The sequence below is a fragment of the Nannobrachium achirus genome, assembly GCF_963921795.1.
Source record: "Nannobrachium achirus genome assembly, chromosome: 12".
Classification (NCBI taxonomy): Eukaryota; Metazoa; Chordata; class Actinopteri; order Myctophiformes; family Myctophidae; genus Nannobrachium; species Nannobrachium achirus.
Window position 1 is genome coordinate 14,969,784 of NC_137832.1, and position 18,321 is coordinate 14,988,104.

The 18,321-nt window shown below is 41.3% G+C and overlaps 2 protein-coding genes across 2 annotated transcripts in view; both read left to right on the plus strand.

Moving 5' to 3' along the window:
• mmp11a (matrix metallopeptidase 11a) overlaps positions 1 to 2,282 on the plus strand; it is a gene marked incomplete at its 5' end in the record, with an annotated part of 32,477 nt that extends 30,195 nt beyond the window's left edge. Inside the window, 2 exons of the mRNA XM_080739611.1 lie at positions 88 to 348; positions 2,146 to 2,282. Of these exons, the coding sequence (XP_080595737.1) occupies positions 88 to 348; positions 2,146 to 2,264 (380 nt within the window). The 3' untranslated portion in view covers positions 2,265 to 2,282. The remainder of the gene's footprint in view (positions 1 to 87; positions 349 to 2,145) is intronic.
• An 8,386-nt stretch (positions 2,283 to 10,668) lies between these two features.
• derl3 (derlin 3) lies at positions 10,669 to 18,280 on the plus strand. Its single transcript, XM_080739578.1, has 7 exons — positions 10,669 to 10,815; positions 11,119 to 11,184; positions 11,285 to 11,358; positions 12,335 to 12,428; positions 15,182 to 15,377; positions 17,080 to 17,170; positions 18,044 to 18,280. Exons 1-7 carry the CDS (start codon positions 10,726 to 10,728, stop codon positions 18,132 to 18,134), a joined length of 702 nt encoding a protein of 233 aa, XP_080595704.1. The 5' UTR covers positions 10,669 to 10,725; the 3' UTR covers positions 18,135 to 18,280.
• Positions 18,281 to 18,321: the final 41 nt, after the last annotated feature.

Sequence of the window (18,321 nt, forward strand, 5' to 3'; positions counted from 1 at the left end):
TACGTCAACACAAATACTGTCAGACCCAGTTCTGAGGTCTATGTTCTGACCGGTATTCTGGTGTTGATTCTCCTCCTCGTTTGCTAGGCGATAACTACTGGGTGTTTGATGCCGAAAGACAAATCAGGGGTCCAGAGTCTATCAGGAGCCTCGGCCTCTCAGAGTCCCATATCCAGGCATCCCTTCGCTGGGGTCAGGACAGCAACTACAACACGTACTTCTTCAAGTCGGGCAGCTACTGGAAGTTCAGCCCACGGGAGAATCGTGTCGACTCCGTCTACCCTCGCAGGATGCAGGACTGGGCTGGCATTCCTGATGACGTTGATGCTGCTTTCAAAGACATATACGGTAAGATCTGTCACTGTGTGTGGGATATACAGTATGTAAGTGAAGCACTGCTTCATCACACAAGGCCGTCGCACAAAAGTAGTGAAAACGGCTGATCTATAAGCACACAACGCCTTGCGGTGCGAGGTGTTGTGTGCTTGTAGATCGGCTGTTTTCACTAGTTTAAACATTTTTTAAATGATAAATGCAAAACAAACGGTTTTGGACATACAGGGTTTTCACCCGACAACGACGATATGTATGCTCTATGGCAGTGTTTCTCAACCTGTGGGTTGGGACCCCCAGGGGGGTCCCCAAATTATTTTGGGGGGGGTCCCCAGATCATGATTAACGTATTGTGCAACATTGTTTTCTCACTCAACAGTAAACAAACCAACATAAAGTTGAAGTGTATAGAGGGTATCTGCCCATTTCTAAAAATGACAATTTAAGGACTTTTAAAACCCTTTTAATACCTCTCAAATGAAATAAAATTTACATTCTCCATATTGTCAAATATTAGAAGCCTCGCAAGTTCCAACAGGTTCTCACCCCTATTGCGTCATACAACCGACGCGATCTTAAATACCGAATGCTTCTCACCATAGACGCGGACGGATTGCCTAATGTCTCAAGGGTTAGACGCATTGGGTGGTCTAAGAAGAAAGAAAAAAAAGTAGTTCCTGATGCGGGATTCGATACGCTCTGAAGGCTTCTTGGTTTACCAGCCACCCGTCGCTACCGTTCACGCCACTATAAACGACGGAGCGGCGCCGTCTCAGGCGGCGATGACCCCCGTGAGTCGCCACCGAGGCGAGCGATAGCGAGCCGAGTTGCCGCGACGAGCGGTGGGAACGCCGCATGAGCCGACTCAGCCGCGTTACCGAATTACGTGCCGTTATGGACAGAATAGTAAATCTTGACCAGGGGACTGCTTCCGCCTCCGAATGTGGCTCAAAGAAGGGACTACGTTATCATTTCACGTTTTGTCAAAGATAAAAGCACAAAAAAAAGGTACTTCCCAGTCACTCTCGTTAGCTCAGTCGGTAGAGCATGGAGATACAAATCCAGAGACCGGGGTTCGATTCCCCGTGACGGCCGTCAGTGAAAAATCTTCCAGTAAACACATGTCGGCGCATGCGTACTAAGACTCTGTCTCGTCCAAAAACTCTCCGTCTCCGTCACACCCTAGACGCAATAGTCACTCCCAAAACTTCACAGGGGTGAAGCAAAGGAAAGAAAGACACGGCGTCGGGAGGGTGAAGCAAAGGGAGTGAGAATGGGTTGCAAGTTCGCAACACTTAGTTGCCTGTCAGGGTGGGGGTCCCCAGTTCAAATATGATTATTTTGGGGGTCACGAACCGAAAAGGTTGAGAACCACTGCTCTATGAAAGATCTATTTTCCAGTTTAGGTAGCCAACATTCAGATCCCACCAGTTCTTTTCGATACAGTTTATTCATTGTAGCATATAATATAAGTTGGTACACATTTGGTAGATATAACTATACTTTATTTAAGATGTTCTTAATTCAGAGCGACTGTGGTTCTCAAAACTTTTATTTTGACCATCATAATAACTAAACATCATAACATAACTACGGCCATACTCTACCCTGATTGGTCGAGGACTGGCTGGCCACCTCTGAAAACCGAATCTAGCTATGCTCGTAACACGGGCCATGGTGGAAGTCCTTATATGGTCAGCACACATTCTAGTGAGGAGAATGAATGGAAAATGTACCAATTATATATATTTTTTGAATGAAATACAATCATAATAAATATAGCCTACCTTTAATTGTGTTCTCTATCATCAGGCTATGCTCACTTCATCCGCGGAAGGCAATACTGGAAATTCGACCCCGTCAACATGAACTCACTAGAAGGCTACCCTCGCTACGTCGGCATGGATTTCTTCGGCTGCAGAAATGTGTGAACGCCGGCGCGCGGCCGCGGTGAGAATCTGAATCGACGGTTTCTGTTTTTGCGATGACGAGGAGCTTTTTGGTCACAGGAACCTTTCGTATGTACTCCATCCTGTGGAGGCGGGGCTGATCAGACGATGACGTGGATGGTTTTTCTCTCCTTGTACCGATTACTGATCAAATCAATTACACCTCCTTCTTCTCAGGAAAACTAATTGATGTCTCCTCAGAGTTTGGCACTTCATGTGCAGCTATATTCATATTTATTTTTGCACATTGTTCTTCTGGGCCCCTGTCCTGATGTCGTGAACTGCCATCCTTCTCACCTCCTTTTTCGGTGGAGTTGGAAAAAATGATTTGGTTGATTTGGGTCGGTCGAGTTGTAGTTGTGTCGCTTTCAATACTTCCGTGACCGTGGAGAGCGATGGTCCGTTTCTCAGTGGTTTTGTCAACTGTGAAGGTTAAATAACAAATTGAGCTCCCACGCCCCTCGCAAAAATGCGGGCCAAATGTTTGACAGCCGCTGAAAGTGTGGGTCTCATTAATTTACTATACACTATAGTATAGAATAGTAGTATAGTGACTATACTTTAAAGGAAAAAATACCCCCCCAAAAAACTGCTTTAAGTAGCATGTGAGCGGTCAAACTAGGGTTTTTTTAATGATTCTGAATCCGCTGAATGTGTGGGTCTCATTCACTTACTAGTATACACTATTATAGTGTAGTGTATAGTAGTGACTATACTATAAAGGAAAAGAATACCCCCCAAAAAAACTGCTTTAAGTAGCATGTGAGCGGTCAAACTAGGGTTTTATAATGATTCTGAATTCATTGCAAGCATTTGTTTTGCACAAAAAAACCTTCCTTGGGCTAAAACGGCTCGGTTTAGTGATGAGTCATCACCTTTCACAGGTCTGAGGGGTCCGTTATTAGCCCAAGATATGTTCTTCATGCCAAACAAATGCTTGCAATGGATTCAGAATCATTAAAAACCCCTAGTTTGACCCCTCACATGCTACTTAAGGCAGATTTTTTGGGGGTATTTCTTTCCTTTATAGTATAGTCTATAGTAAGTGAATGAGACCCACACTTTCAGCGGCTGTCAAACATTTTGCCCGCATTTTTGCGAGGGACATGGGAGCTCAATTTGTTATTTAACCTTCATAGTTGACAAAACCACTGAGAAAAGGACCATCGCTCTACGCGGTCACGGAAGTATCGGAAACGATCCAAATATTGGTTGGAAGATTGATTTGGTTCACAGACTGAAGCACAGTAGAATGTGTCATCCTATAGTGGAATCTTTCCATTTTATCTCTTTTTTTTACTGTGTGTACATCATGGATGTATCTCTAGGATACCATTGCCGGGAGCTAGATGCAGGGATAATGAGCGCTGTACTATGTGTGCTGCTGACAAAGCTCTAGAGTGCCATCTACAGCATAACAATGTTTAACTGCAGGAGAGTTTGTCATTTGTTGAGATTTTCTTTTGTGTGTGTTTGTTCTCATCCCGATGAAGTCTTTCATTACCGATTACATGGTGCTCTATTCAGGTCTCACATTATCAAGGATATTCAGGAAGAGTAACTACTGTATAGATTTATTACCTGAAATCAACCTACAATCATGTCTTATTTTCACATCTTTGAAATACCTTAATACCATACTATGTGGTGATCTCAGCACTTAAAATACAGGGGATGTTTGAATTCTCTCTCAGCACAGACAGATATGATAGTCAGATGAACGTTTGCCAGTGCTGGACACAGGCACTTCATTTCATTATTCATCCAGTGTTTATTATAGGTCTATATAGTCTGTGTGTCGTTGTAGTTGCGTTGTTTTTTCCTTTCCCACAACCAGGGACATGCTGGGCCCCTGATTCAGCCCGGAAAAAAGAGTTGGAGAGGCCCTCATTGCGCGCTATAGAGAGAGAGATCTCTCTATAGCGCTGCTGCTACTCAAAGATTTGTGACAAAGTGACAAGCCAGTGGGGCCAATTACATGAGTTATATTTCGCTGTTGTCGAGTGGAAACCGTTTGTTTTGTATTTATCATTTTAAAAATGATTTAAACTAGTGAAAACAGCCGATCTACAGTGCGAGGCGTTGTGTCCTTGTAGATCTGCTGTTTTCACTACCTTTGTGCGACGGCCTTGTATGATGAAGCAGGGCTTTGCTTTGCAAATAAATTAACAAATTTGAAACTTGGAGATACAAGGTTTCGTCCCGACAGTGACGATTTACTTTGTTGGCCGCCCAGCCCCCAAAATGGAACAAAGGCCGACATTTTTTTTTTTTTTTTTTGTAATGGCCGGCCTGGACCGGCCGGGAATGAACCGGCCGTTCGGGAGTTGTCCCGCTTTTCCCAATGGCCAGCACGTCCCTGCCCACAACTCTTTTGAAGCATTGATGCTGATCACTGAACTCTGACTAGTGTGAAAACCATTGTATTTATAAGCACACCATTAGGCAAACATTTTTCTTGTACATAACAGGTATGTGAGTTTTTTTATTATTATTATTTTCTACTCATATGTAGCCTACAGCCTGTAAATTGACATGTATGAATTGTGTATTATTGTTTTTTTTTCTTTCTAATAAAATCCTAACCTCATACTCAGTTGCTGATGTCTGTCTAGAGAAGGAGATTGAATCGGAATCCCTGTGTATTGGCTTAGTATGCACTTACTGTATGATAAAGGGATTTACTGATCCCAGATGGAAATGACTTTACTGTAAGGGTCTTCAACAGGTGGTCCGGGACCCCTAGGGGGTCCTCAGAGTTACTACAGTTGGTTCTCCAAATCTTTGTGTGATAGAAACTTTTTCTCCTTTTTTTATATTAACCACTAGAACCCTAGTGTCCATATTCTGAGAACTTTAGCCAAAAAATAGCAGATCTACAAGCTCACAACGCCTCGTGCGGGCAAGGCGTTGTGAGCTTGTAGATCAGCTATTTTCAGCAAAGAGCTTTGGTATAGAAGGGGAAAAGAGTGAAAGGTCAAGTTTATTAAAGGACAACTTTAGTTTTTTACAACAAGGGTTCATATTTTAGATTGTAATTAAAGAATATAAAAGATGAGTGTTAAGATTATTTCATTTACTTCTTTCTATTGTTTTAGAGATTCTTATTTCAGTGGTTGGGGCATGCGTACAAGTGGCTAAATATGTCATTTTACACAGAATAAGCCCATTCCCAAGATACAACGCAACCTTCCATGGTTGGATGTGACTTATGGGGGCTAGAAGTGTTACTGTAAATAGTAATAAAGAAACTGCTGGCTTATTGTGTCTAAAAAGACATATTAAGCCACTTGTACGCATGCCCCCATGCGTACGCATGCCCCACATTTTAGCAAGGTAAACACGATAAAACAATAGAACGAAGCAAATGAAAACATTTTAACACTCACTTTTTCTTTTCTCTAATTACAATCTAAAATATGAACCCTTGTTGTAAAAAAACAAAGTTGTCCTTTAAGTATCGATGGTTCAAGTGGTTAAATATATGGAACCACAAATTGACATGAATCCAAAATACACTGATGGTTGTGCTGTCAAACGATGAAACTAAACAGAATCGATGATAAGGTTGTGGGGGTCCCTGCTTCATCGCTCTCTCAACTAAGGGGTCCTTGGCCTGAAAACGTTGAAGAACCCTGCTTTACTGCATTTGACCCAGCAGCAGTGTGCTGTTCAGGTGAGCGTATAGGGAGCAGTTGGAGGCTATACTGTAAGTGCCTTGCTCAGGGACACGCCAACCCGAAGCCTGGAGGAGCCAAGGATTGAACCGGGGACCTTCTGATTCCTGACTCAAACCCCACAAAACTGCTTACACAAATGAGACTCTAGCTCAGTCGGTTCACAATCTTTTCGGGTCCAGACCCAAAAGAGAACTTAGAAGACAGAAGATCTACAAGCGCACAACGTGTTGCTTCGCGACACGTTGCGAGCTTGTAGATTGTCTATTTTCACTAAACATTTTAAAGTAGGAAAAGGTAATGGGATTTTTACTCAAGTCATGACCCACTGTTTGAGAACCACCGCTCTAACCGATATACTAGTTATGGGACTTGAACCCACTTAATATTAAATTGGGCTTGTGTAACAGATGTGATAAATATGCTGTGTTTCTTTAGGCCAAGTTCACCAAAATATGCATACTTGTTTCCTGTAGTAATACTGTACTACTGTACACAAAAGAGTGAATAGTGACACTGTGTGGTCAGAGGAAGCCAGTAGCGTCACTTGGCTTTGTACATCTCTTCATTCTGTTTTGAGCTTTGAAGAGACAAGCTTGTAGGAGTTGGAGAGTGAAACTACTGACATGCCTCTGACAACATACTGTATTTAAAGCAGGGGCGTCAATTGGGTATGGCAGGGGTATGCAGCTGCCATACCCTGGGTCCAGGGGGGAAAATAAAAGCTTCTTTTAAATATAAATCCATGAATGTCTCTTTGTCTATCTGCGCTGGTTATTATGTTGTTAAATTACAGTAAAACAACTACAAATGCAAAATTTAACAAAACTAGACCTTACCCGTTCGAAGATATGTGCTCCAAAATATGTGCAGAGTGTCGGTTGTGGGGAAAGTTACTGTAACTGGTGCGTGCGTGAGAATATGTGGGAGCATCATAATGTAAGGAGCAGCCCATGGAGGAGTGATTTAACAGCAAATTTAGGTGAATAGAAGTGGGATGGGGATGAATGCGCTTGCTCCATAGTTTTTTCATACCCGTTGGAAGATGAGACACACATCAAACGCACCTGGTGAAAGCGAGAGAGAAGAGAGAAAGAGAGCGGGAGAGAGGGAGAGAGAGAGAGAGAGAGAGAGAGAGAGGGAGAGGGAGAGGGAGAGAGAGAGAGAGAGAGAGAGAGAGAGAGAATGCACATTCCTAACTGTGAGAGAGAGGGGTGTGTGTGGCTACAGATCCCATGGCCTGGAGGAACGGACCGTAACCCTGACAACAGGCTAAGAAAACGCTAATAAACAGCTTTAATTTGGGAGAAATGAAATTCGGGCTCCGTCACCGTTGGTATAATGCTAATGGCCAATACCATGTGAACTTTGGGATCAGTTGCTGAAGCGAGTGAATAGATAAACGTAGATAAGCGTTAGAGCGTGAGTGTGTGAGTGAGTTTGCTGGTTTAATAGATAGACGGTCACTTTAACAAGGTATTATAATTATATTCTCCACACTTGTTTTCTCCCCAGCTTGACAAAATGGTATATTACCAGGTTCCGCAGGTCAGCTGCACAGGTGCAATGCATTATTGTTAATTGTGGCACGTTTACTAACATAGATGCACTTGAAAAACCATTCCAGGCAGCCATATCCAGCCCAAGAAACCGTAGAAACCTGTGTAAAAAACAAAAGTATTTTTTTTTTCAGACATTGTGAAAATAGCCGATCTACATGCTCACAATGCCTCGAGCATGTAGATCTGCTATTTTCACAATAGAACCGTCTTATCCAAAGTGTAATACCTATTTTCCATGAGGACTCCCATCTTTGCCATGCCCTAGCTTTTCTACTGACATGCCTCTGACAACATACTGTAGTGAAGTGTCATTTACCTAGACCTCAGCAAAATCACTTGATCTTAAGCTGTGTCTGCTTGCATCATTCACTGAACTGGAAGACAGAGGTTACACTAGCATTAATCATATCACAAGAAATTTAAAGCTAAGATATACATTTTAATTAAACAAGAAAGAAATGAGGGATAGGTCATTTATTTGTACTTAGAGAAGCTGCCTGTTCTGGTAATAAAGTGAACTGTCAGTGGAAACTGAAACCAAGCTGCAAGTTCACTTTTAGTAGGCTACATGATAATTGTAAAGTGTGTGAGAGAGTGAAACCTACAGCTGTTGTATGGGGCCACTGTTGAAAACAAAAATTACATCTTACAAAAGAGGTTCAATATAAAAAAATAAACCAGGGTTAAAGCCAACTCACTAATAACCTTTAATCTAACAATGAGAATCTTATGGGGGTCCCTCGCACAAAACCTTTTCAAATGGGGTCCACAGCTTAATACATCAATCAATTTGGACATTTTTGATAAGAAAATGTTTGAGAACCTTCAACCACTCTCTAATAAGACTGCATTCATTGCAGAGTAAATCTGCTCAGCTCCAAAGATCCTATAGTCTATAGGTAAACAATAAGGAATATGTTTGTATTGTAGCCTACATACTTTATTTATTTAAAATAACAAACTAACTAATAAAAACATAAATAAATACATCTCAATATAGTCTCGCCATTCGTGGTTTGACCAAATAATGTTGTAATAATAGAGCCTATTATTAAGAAAAGAAAGAAAGGGCCATTAGTTAAGTGTGATGCTGACTGGTGGCCATGGTGGAAAAAGCACTTGCATGTAAAAGTATCAATAATGCAATGTAGAAATACTCTATTACTATTACTCTAAATACCGGATTTCAAAAGTTACTTGAGTAAAAGTACAAAAGTATTATCTAAATGTACTTAAAGTACAAAAAGTAGAAAGTAGGCCTACCCATTATGCAGAATGTCCTGTTTCAAGTTTTCAAATGTATAAAGCATATCCTAAATATCTTTGTGACAAGAAAAACTGTACTTAAAGGAGTACAAAAAATGTGAATATAGTAAATTTACCCCCATTGATTCCGGATGGGAACCCAAATGCATTTGGGTCCGGATTCCGGAATCAATGCGTTTACATTTATTGTAATCAAATTATTGTCTTAGGAATGTGACTAAAACAAACAAATATGATTGAACTCAAAGTCTCCATGGCATGAGTAATACTATAGGGGGTGAACTACTCATTTAAGTACCGTACTTGAGTAAATGTACTTGAAAAGTTACTTTACGACACTGCTGCTGGTGGCTGAATGTGATTGGCTCAGTGCCTTCTAGACGACTCTGGATTGGCTGAAACGCCAAGGGGGCGTGGCGTTTTCTCGACTCCGTCAACAACATCAGAGTGGGTAAGATGGGATTTATGGCTCTATGAAGTGAGCCGGATCTCTGAGATCCGTTCCTTTCAAAGAGCCGTTCAAAAGACTGGCTCATTTTAGTTACTGGTTACTTTGTGGATTTTGATTATGATTGCTAATCACTTCGGCCATAATGATACATTTCTGCCATTTGAAAATAGCTGATCTACAAGCTCACAAATTACACAATGCGTCGCAACGCGACGCAATGTGAGCTTGTAGATCTACTATTTTCAAATGATTTTTCTACATTCATTGGAAAACTTGTGAAATGGGACATTTTGCACAATGAGTATTGAGTACTTTGGTACTTTAAGTATTAAGTATATTTTGATACCAATACTTTTGTAATTTTACTCAAGTGTACACATTTGAATTCCGAACTTCTACTTGTGGCAAAGATTGCAGTCCTCAAGTAATAGTTAGGGAAAGTTAGCCTCTAGCTACATCAATCTGGGAACTAAATCTAAATGACTAGCTTTCTTCACAAATGTGTTCTACTAGGTGTCAACTATCACCTCTGAACTTTGTCAAACCCAACTCCCTTGACATACTTTGTGGGAGCCAATCAAAGTTGGGGATATCGGGATACCCACAGGGCCTGGGATTAAAGGGGGAAAAATAAAAAATGGCCAATATGAACGTATGAGGTGTGTAATTAGGGTATTGTTGGGCTGCTGAATCCATTCCAACCATTAGTTATCATTAAAAATGACTCCTTGGCCATCAAAAAAGGCCTAATTGGCTAAGGCCTAGCCAATCATGTCATTCGAGTTCACCTGTGTCCTGTTAGTCCCTATGTTTTAAACCCTGTGTTTGAGTGTTCCTTGTCAGATTGTAGGCTATCATGTTATCCTGTGTGTCATGTGTGATTATACCCACCTGATCTTGAATAGTTTTCATGAATTCAAACCCTACTCAAACCTTTTTTTTTTATTGCCAATATTATGTCTCATGGACACACAAAAGTAGATGTGGCCTATTTTATGTCCAATGAGTCATTTTAACTGAAAACGAATGGTTGGAATGGATTCAGCAGCCCAAAAATACCCAAATTACACACCTCATACGCTCATATTGGCAATTTTTTATTTTTCCCCCTTTAATCCCAGGCCCCCGGGATACCCAATAACTTTGATTGGCTCCCACAAAGTATGTCAAGGGAGTTGGGTTTGACAAAGTTCAGAGGTGAGAGATAGTAGACACCTAGTAGAACACATTTGTGAAGAAAGCTAGTCATTTAGATTTAGTTCCCAGATTGATGTAGCTAGAGGCTAACTTTCCCTAACTATAAAGCTTTTTTGTACTTTTCCCACCACTGTTCATTAGAAGGAACGGCTCCCCACTGCGAACCAGGATCCCATCGTTCATTTCTTAAGAGCCGTTCAAAGGACTCGAGTCGTTCGCGAACGTCCCACCTCTACTAGGCGAATAGAATGGAATAATAATATGGCACATGTGTGTTGCAGCGCAGTGCCATGGCCAACAGCTTTACCCAAGAATACTTCCAGATCCCCGTGGTGACCAGAGCCTACACTACAGCATGTGTTCTGACGACAGCTGCGGTGGTAAGACATGGATATGAATGATCTGATCATGATGAGCTCATAATAATAATGGCGAACGAACATGGAGAGAAAGCTTCATGTGGTCAAATAATCCACGACATTGCTGCTGACGTGGGGCGATCAGCTGATTTATGTTAGCTGTAAACCCATATGTTTCGCTTTTATTTATTGTATTACATTTGAATTAGAAGAATGAAAAGAAATCATAAGTTATACACGCACGTCTTTCTTGAGAACAAAACATGCGTGTTGTTAGATTGACAATTAAGTTCCCAAGCTGTCTTTCTGTTTTTGTTTTTTCAGCAACTTGAGCTCATCACCCCCTTCCAGCTTTACTTTAACCCCGACCTGATTGTTAAACGATATCAGGTAAGAAGAGATCAATCAGTGAAAATGTTAGCATTTTATTTGTTGCTGTTTATAGCTATTATAATTTTAATAAATGTCCCTCCTCGCCCTGTTTTTGTAGATATGGCGCCTCGTTACCAACTTCCTCTTCTTTGGCTCTCTTGGATTCAGTTTCCTATTCAACATCATCTTTCTGTATCCTTATCATCATCATCACGGCCTTGGCTTTATGCCTAGATCAACTTGAACTTCTGGGGAAATACGTAGGCTATGCAAAAAAGAAAAAGAAAAAAAGTTGTGGCTATCCACGTGTGTAACAATGACATATCCTTCTGAATGTACCTGTATTTGTTCTGAATGTATCTGACTGTTAAAGGAGTGGTTCACCCCCCAAAATGACTTTTTTCTATTGATTACTGACGCCATGGAGACTTGAGTTCAATAATATCTTTTTGTATTTGTCGCTTTCTTAATACAAAAAAAGTGTTATAGTAAATTTACCCTCATTGATTCCGGATGGAGACCCAAATGCATTTGGGTCCCCATCTGGTATCAATAGGGGTACATTTATTATAATAAAATTGTCTTAGGAATGCGACAAATACAAAAACATATTATTGAACTCAAGTCTCCATGGCGGTGAGTAACAAAAGTAATTTGGGGGGTGAACTACTCCTTTAAAGGAGTAGTTCACCACTTTTCAACCTGTCTTCATATAATAGGTCCTCACTAATATTCATGATAAAATATCACAATTTTTTTCTACTCAGTCCAAGTCTCCTAGGAGAGCTGTGGGAAGTTCAGAATCCATAGTCTAGTGACATCATCATTTTCCAAAAAAAGAATTTTAATCAATATTTTTGAAAAAAATATTTAGATTTTTAATATCGCGAGAACAATGGCTTCCACTTTAAAATTGCGACTTTTCAGGAATAGAAAGCCTGCAGTTTCTATAAGCTGGATTGGTAATCGATGATGTCACAAGACTATGGGTTTCTGACCAGCCCACAGCCCTCCTCTGAGAGAAAAAAAAGAAGAAAAGCTATTTTTGAGTGAGGACCAATTATATGAACATAGGTTGAAAAGTGGTGGAGTGCCCCTTTAAGTATCATAGACTAGAAGTGCTTCATTTCAGCGTGTTTGTTGCAGTCCTTAACAAACCAAAACAAAGTTATCGATATTGCCGGATGCTGGAAGAAGGCTCCTTCCGGGGCCGAACGGCTGACTTTATTTTCATGTTCCTGTTTGGAGGCTTCGTGATGACCGTATCCTTTATTACCAGTGATGTGTATCCCGTTTCAGTCAAATCTCGATATGTCCACGTCCCATTAGTCCTGTCCGACTAAGGGTTAGGGTTGGGTTTAGGCATAGTTCTACTGAGGTAACGGTTAGGTTTAGGCATAGTAGTAGCATTCACCCTGCTCTCTGTGGGACTAAACCCACTAGTAGTTCCCAAACACTGGGTCGGGACCGGTTACTACGTTTTCAGACACACCGACTTATTTGTGTCGCCCAAAGGTCAAATTAGCCTGATATTGGGGTAGGAACAATTAGCTCAAGAACAGATATACAATCAGTGTAATATAACTTTTATGTCTTTATCTCATTTGGCTGATCAGCTTTAACACTTTTAAACCTGTTATTTAGTGAAATTCGAGTACGTAGTTACTGCACTCTGCCTTTGTAGGGCGGAACTGGCGGAACAAGTCAGAACCGGGCCGGTAAGCAAGCCACAATGATCTGGCCCCCAGGCCCCCCACCGCCGCCAATCCCCAACCACCGCGGGCCGCTTACGGGGCTTACCCGAAGTCCCGAACGCTCCGCCCCTGGTCGGGACCCAGTTGTGGGTCACGGATACATTTTCTTGGGTCCCTTACTTTTGTTTCCTACATTTTGTTTTTAATTTATTATCATTTCAAAAGTTGAAATAAAAGGGGCGCCCGCTGGACGACTGGTCCAGGCGCATAGGCGTGGATGCCTGGCGGCGGCGGCGGTTCGATTCCCGATCCGGACGACCTTTATCACTCCCCATCTCTCCCCCCATTTCCTGTCAGTCTACTGTCCTATCAATAAAGGCATAAAACCCTCCAAAAACAAATCTTTAAAAATGTAAATAAGAAAAACATTCCCAAAAAAGCCAAATCTTTTATGAATTAGCAACAAATTCAATGATTTTTCAAAGTAATTTCATGAATAAATACAAGAAAAATATAAGAAATTCCATAAATTAGAAAACAAATGTCTCTGTGCCGTGTTGTGAGCTAGATCGGCTGTTTTCACTAGTTTGGGTCCCAGGCAAACGTCTAATTCCTATTTTGGGTCTTGAGCTAAAAAGTTTGGGAACCACTGGACTAAACCATTTCTCTGCAGCCATAAGGGCAGCTTTTCACAGCATCCTGCGAGGCTGCACTGCAGCCGCTCAAACTATTACCAATGCCATGTTAACCATATTAACCCCAGCCTAGCGGCGCTTATTTTGTGCATGTCATGCATAATAACATTTTCAAAAGAAAACGTAATAGCCTAGTGAAAATAATAATAATAAATAAATAAAAGCTTAAATAGCAGATGGCACCACAGTGGCTGTAAAGGCAGCTACAGAGCTGCTGCCAGTTTGATTGTGATGATGCCAATTACTTACACGCCATAAACCCTTGTACACATTCCTCAATCATGATACCATGTCGGACCTTTCACATGCATGCACTCTTGGCCTGTTGTGGAATTGGACAATGTGTTTTTAGAGATGTTGCGTCATGGATGCCCTGCCACTAATATTCGTAATTTACTTTGGGACTGCTACTACTGTAATTTAATGTATTTCTTCTTCTTTTTTTTACAATAACCCTATGTTATTTTTATTTTCTCCACACTAGCTTCTAGCCAATCTAAAAGCTCACAACACATTATGAACTTGTAGATCTGCAATCTTGCTAAAATAATGGGGTCCCTGGCAAAATCTTTTCAGATGGGGGTCTGCGGCCAAATACATATCATTTTGGGGTCCTTGACATGAACACGTTGAAAACCACTAATATAAAAGCTATATAGGGACTTTAACAGCTAAGTACAACATTTGAGGCCACTGGTGACAAACAAAAGACATTGGATATGGCATTGTATTAGATTTTGTTAGCAGTTGTATGGTCAAAGTGGTCTCAAGTAGCCTAGGTCAATGGGTCTCAACCTGTGGGTCGGGACCCCCAGAGGGGTTCCCCAGATGATTAAATTAATGTGCAACATTGTTTTCCCACTCAAAAGTAAACAAAACATCAAGTTAAAGTGTATAGAGGGCATATGCACATTTCTAAAATGACAATTTAAGGACTCTAAGGAATTTAAGGTCAAATATCAGAGGCTGCAATTGTGAAAATGCCGATCTAGAACGTGAGGCGTTGTGAGCATGTAGATCTGCTCTTAGTGCTCGTCAGGGTGGGGGGGTCCCCTGTTTTGGGGGTCGCGGCCTGAAACCACTGGCCTAGCTGACAGACTCACTTTTCAGGGTTCCCACGGTCATGAAATTCCTGGAAATATTTTTAAATTAGAAAAATATTTTTCCAGTACTGGAAAAGTTTTGGAATTGATCAAGGGTCCTGGAATGTCCTGGAAAAAATAGCTATGCATTGTCTTTCGTTATTGATTTTGTTAATACCTCTGAAATGACAAATTAAACATTGGCCAAATTGTCAAATGTTAGAGGCAGAAATTGTGAAAATAGCAGATCTACATGCTCACAACGCCTCGCAACAACTCTTAGTGCTCGTCAGGGTGCCAGGGTCCCCAGTTAAAATATGATTATTTCGGAGGTCACAGCCTGAAAAGGTTGAGAACCACTGGCATACACTACCTGTCTTTGGGCATTGCGCATAGGAGTAAGCGACTCGTTATTGAGCTGAGTTATTGTTATATAGTCCTGGAAATTGGGTTAAATATTCTGGAAAAGTTTTGGAAATGAATTGGTAAAAATGTGTGGGAACCCTGCCTTTTACTTATTGCATTTAACCCACAAAATCTCCAGCTGTTTGGTCTCTTTGCCAACCTGTTCTTCCTGGGCCAGGCGTTCACCATCATGCTGGTGTACATATGGAGTCGACGGCACCCGTTCATACGGATGAACTTCTTTGGCCTCCTGAACTTCCAGGCGCCCTTTCTCCCCTGGGTGCTCATGGGCTTCTCACTGCTGCTCGGCAACTCCATCGTTGTTGATCTTCTAGGTAGAGACACATCCAACCAAAATACTATCTTATAGTGGGAGAAATATGTGAAAAAGGTGTTCACTTCCAGCAGAAAGCGTGAAAATTTGCACCTAGGGGTATTTTTGTGTGCTGAATTCAAAAATTGACGGTCCCTAGCACTTTTCTCAAATTCACTTTTCTCTAATTCACTTAGAATGGAGAGAGCCTCCCGGAAAAAAGACCCCCCAAAGATCTTCTTTAAGTAGCATGTGAGGGGTCTATCTAGGGGGGGGGTTTTCATGATTCTGAATCCATTGCAAGCATTTGTTTTGCACAAAAAACATTCCTTGGGCTAGAAATGGACCCCACAAACTATGGTTTAGTGATGAGTAATCACTTTTCACAGGTTTGTAGGGTCCATTTTGAGCCCAAGGAATGTTTTTCGTGCAAAACAAATGCTTGCAATGGATTCAGAATCATGAAAACCCCCTAGATAGACCCCTGGCCTCACATGCTACTTAAAGAAGATGTTTTGGGGGGTCTTTTTTCCCTAGTATGGTAAGTGAATTAGAGCCACCAGATCCCATGTAAAAAGTGCTTGGGACCGTCAATCTTTGAATTCAGCGCACAAAAATACCCCTAGGTGCAAATTTTCACGCTTTCTGCCGGAAGTGAACACATTTGCCTTTTTTTGTTACATATTTCTCCCACTATTATGGCTGATTTATACTTACAGTAGTTGCGCACTGGTGTCTCCTACTGAAAATAGCAGATCAAACAAGCTTATGAATCTATTTTTAGTGCGAGACCTGATGCATGAAAAAACATAACTAGTTTTATTTAACAATACGGTACCCTTTTTTAAAATAAAAATGTTCATACTTAAAGGTGTATTCAGTGATAATGAAAGTGGCCGGGGGTCATCTTGTCCCTTACTGGCCTTACAGCGTGGAAATGTTTCGTTTTTTTATAGATTTTTTTACATCATTATAATTTTCTCGTTTTGATCATTAGACCCAATCACTGAATATCGGTAGGCCTACGTCTCCAGCTTCAGGATATGTATGATACTGATTTACTACGAGACTGGCATTTTATGAGTTCAGTAGTTTACAATCTAGGCATTTAGCAGACGTTCTTAATTCAGAGCGACTCTGGTTCTCAAAACATTTATTTTGACCATCATAACTAAGGCCATGGCTACACGGAGCTGGATTTTTCATATATCCTGGTTTTTCAGATATCCACATAGAAAAATATCTATGTCCACACGACAAAGATATCTAGGTCTAAAATAATCTGATTCCCCAGACCTCCACTAGGGGGACAAGCACACAGAGTAAAGTCTTCAGAGATATCCGGGTTCCATGTCCACGGATCCAGATATCCAGATATTTTTCAATGTCTCCACTTATTTATCCGGATTGAAAAATATCCAGATTCACTGCCAAAATATCCAGCTTCGTGTGGCTGCAAGCCCCAACAGCACCAAAAAATGTCTAGATTCACAAATATCCAGCTCCGTGTAGCCATGCGTCATAACATAACTACAGCCATAGTCTACCCTGATTGGTCGAGGACTGGCTGGCTCTGAAAACCGAATCTGGCTACTGTATGCTCGCAACACTGGCCATGGTGGAAGTCCTTATATGGTCTGTCAGCACACATTCTAGTGAGGAGAATGAAATACAATCACTGAATATACCTTTAATTCTATGAACTGTGCTTCTTTCCTTGTCAGGTATTGGAGTTGGTCACATGTATTACTTTCTTGAGGATGTTTTTCCAAACCAGCCAGGAGGGAGGAAGCTACTGACGACACCAGAAACGCTGTACGTATCAAAATAAATCCACCTACTAAACGATAACAACCTCTGGCCATGAACAGATGGAGCCATAGTTGAGGACCTGCTGCTTTTTACGGCTACCAAACTGAGCTTGTACTGTACTTAAACTGTTTTTTAATTCCAGTCCAGGGCACCCAGAGCACTGGTCTACTCTTTAATCTATGACACATTTAGGCCTGGGACTCCAGTTGGTTGCAATTTAGCACTAGTCTCTAAATTGGATTTGCAAAACTGTGCTTGAGAAATGGTAGAATTTAGAACAGCAGCCACCACAAGTATTTTATCATTTTCACCTTAGTTGGGGCGAATCCGATACTTCCGTGACCACGAGAGCAAAGGTCCGTTTCTCAGTGGTTTTGTCATCTATGCGGGCAAAATGTTTGACAGCTAGGGTAATACTACTATACTATAAAAGAAAAAATTACTCCCAAAAAAATCTGCTTTAAGTTGGATGTGAGGTGTCAAACTAGGGGTTTTTAATTATTCTGAATCCGCTGCAAGCATTGGTTTTGCATGAAAAACATTCCTTGGGCTAAAAACGGACCCCAAAAGACTGTGAAAAGTGATGACTCATCACTAAACCATAGTTTTGTTGGCCGTACTAAGTGAATGAGACTGAAAATTACCCTAGCTGTCAAACATTTTGCCCGCATTTTCGCGAGGCACATGGGAGCTCAATTTGTTGTTTAACCTTCATAGTTGACAAAACCACTGAGAAACGGACCTTTGCTCTCGTGGTCACGGAAGTATCGGATTCGCCCCAACTATTAACCAGCCAGAAGTTAAAAGGAAAACACTATACAAGTAACGTTTCCCTCCCGTCAAAATCCATTCTTCAGCATCTGTACTGTCTTTTAGGAGGATGATATTCGACCCGCCAGCTGAGGACCCCGATTACTCCCCTCTCCCAGAGGAACAGCCGCCGGCCCAGGAGGAGCCTGATCAATAAACCCACCAGAAGTGACCGGCCAAGACTAACTGAAAGCCAAAAATAGGACTATGTCATGATGTGCATTTGTGTCTTAACCCCATGTTCAATTGTGAACACCATAATGTCATCTTTCATTGTAGATATAAATCTTTGTTTTACTTGCATCTAGCATTTTATTTCAGTTAACCCATTTAGGCCTGGGATT

Excerpts from the sequence above, each read along its gene's own strand:
- derl3 (XM_080739578.1), top strand. The coding sequence starts at position 10,726 with ATGGCCAACAGCTTTACCCAAGAATACTTCCAGATCCCCGTGGTGACC. Across the intron at positions 12,429-15,181 it reads TTGGAGGCTTCGTGATGACC|CTGTTTGGTCTCTTTGCCAA; the intron begins GTATCCTTTATT and ends CAAAATCTCCAG. Across the intron at positions 15,378-17,079 it reads CATCGTTGTTGATCTTCTAG|GTATTGGAGTTGGTCACATG; the intron begins GTAGAGACACAT and ends TTTCCTTGTCAG.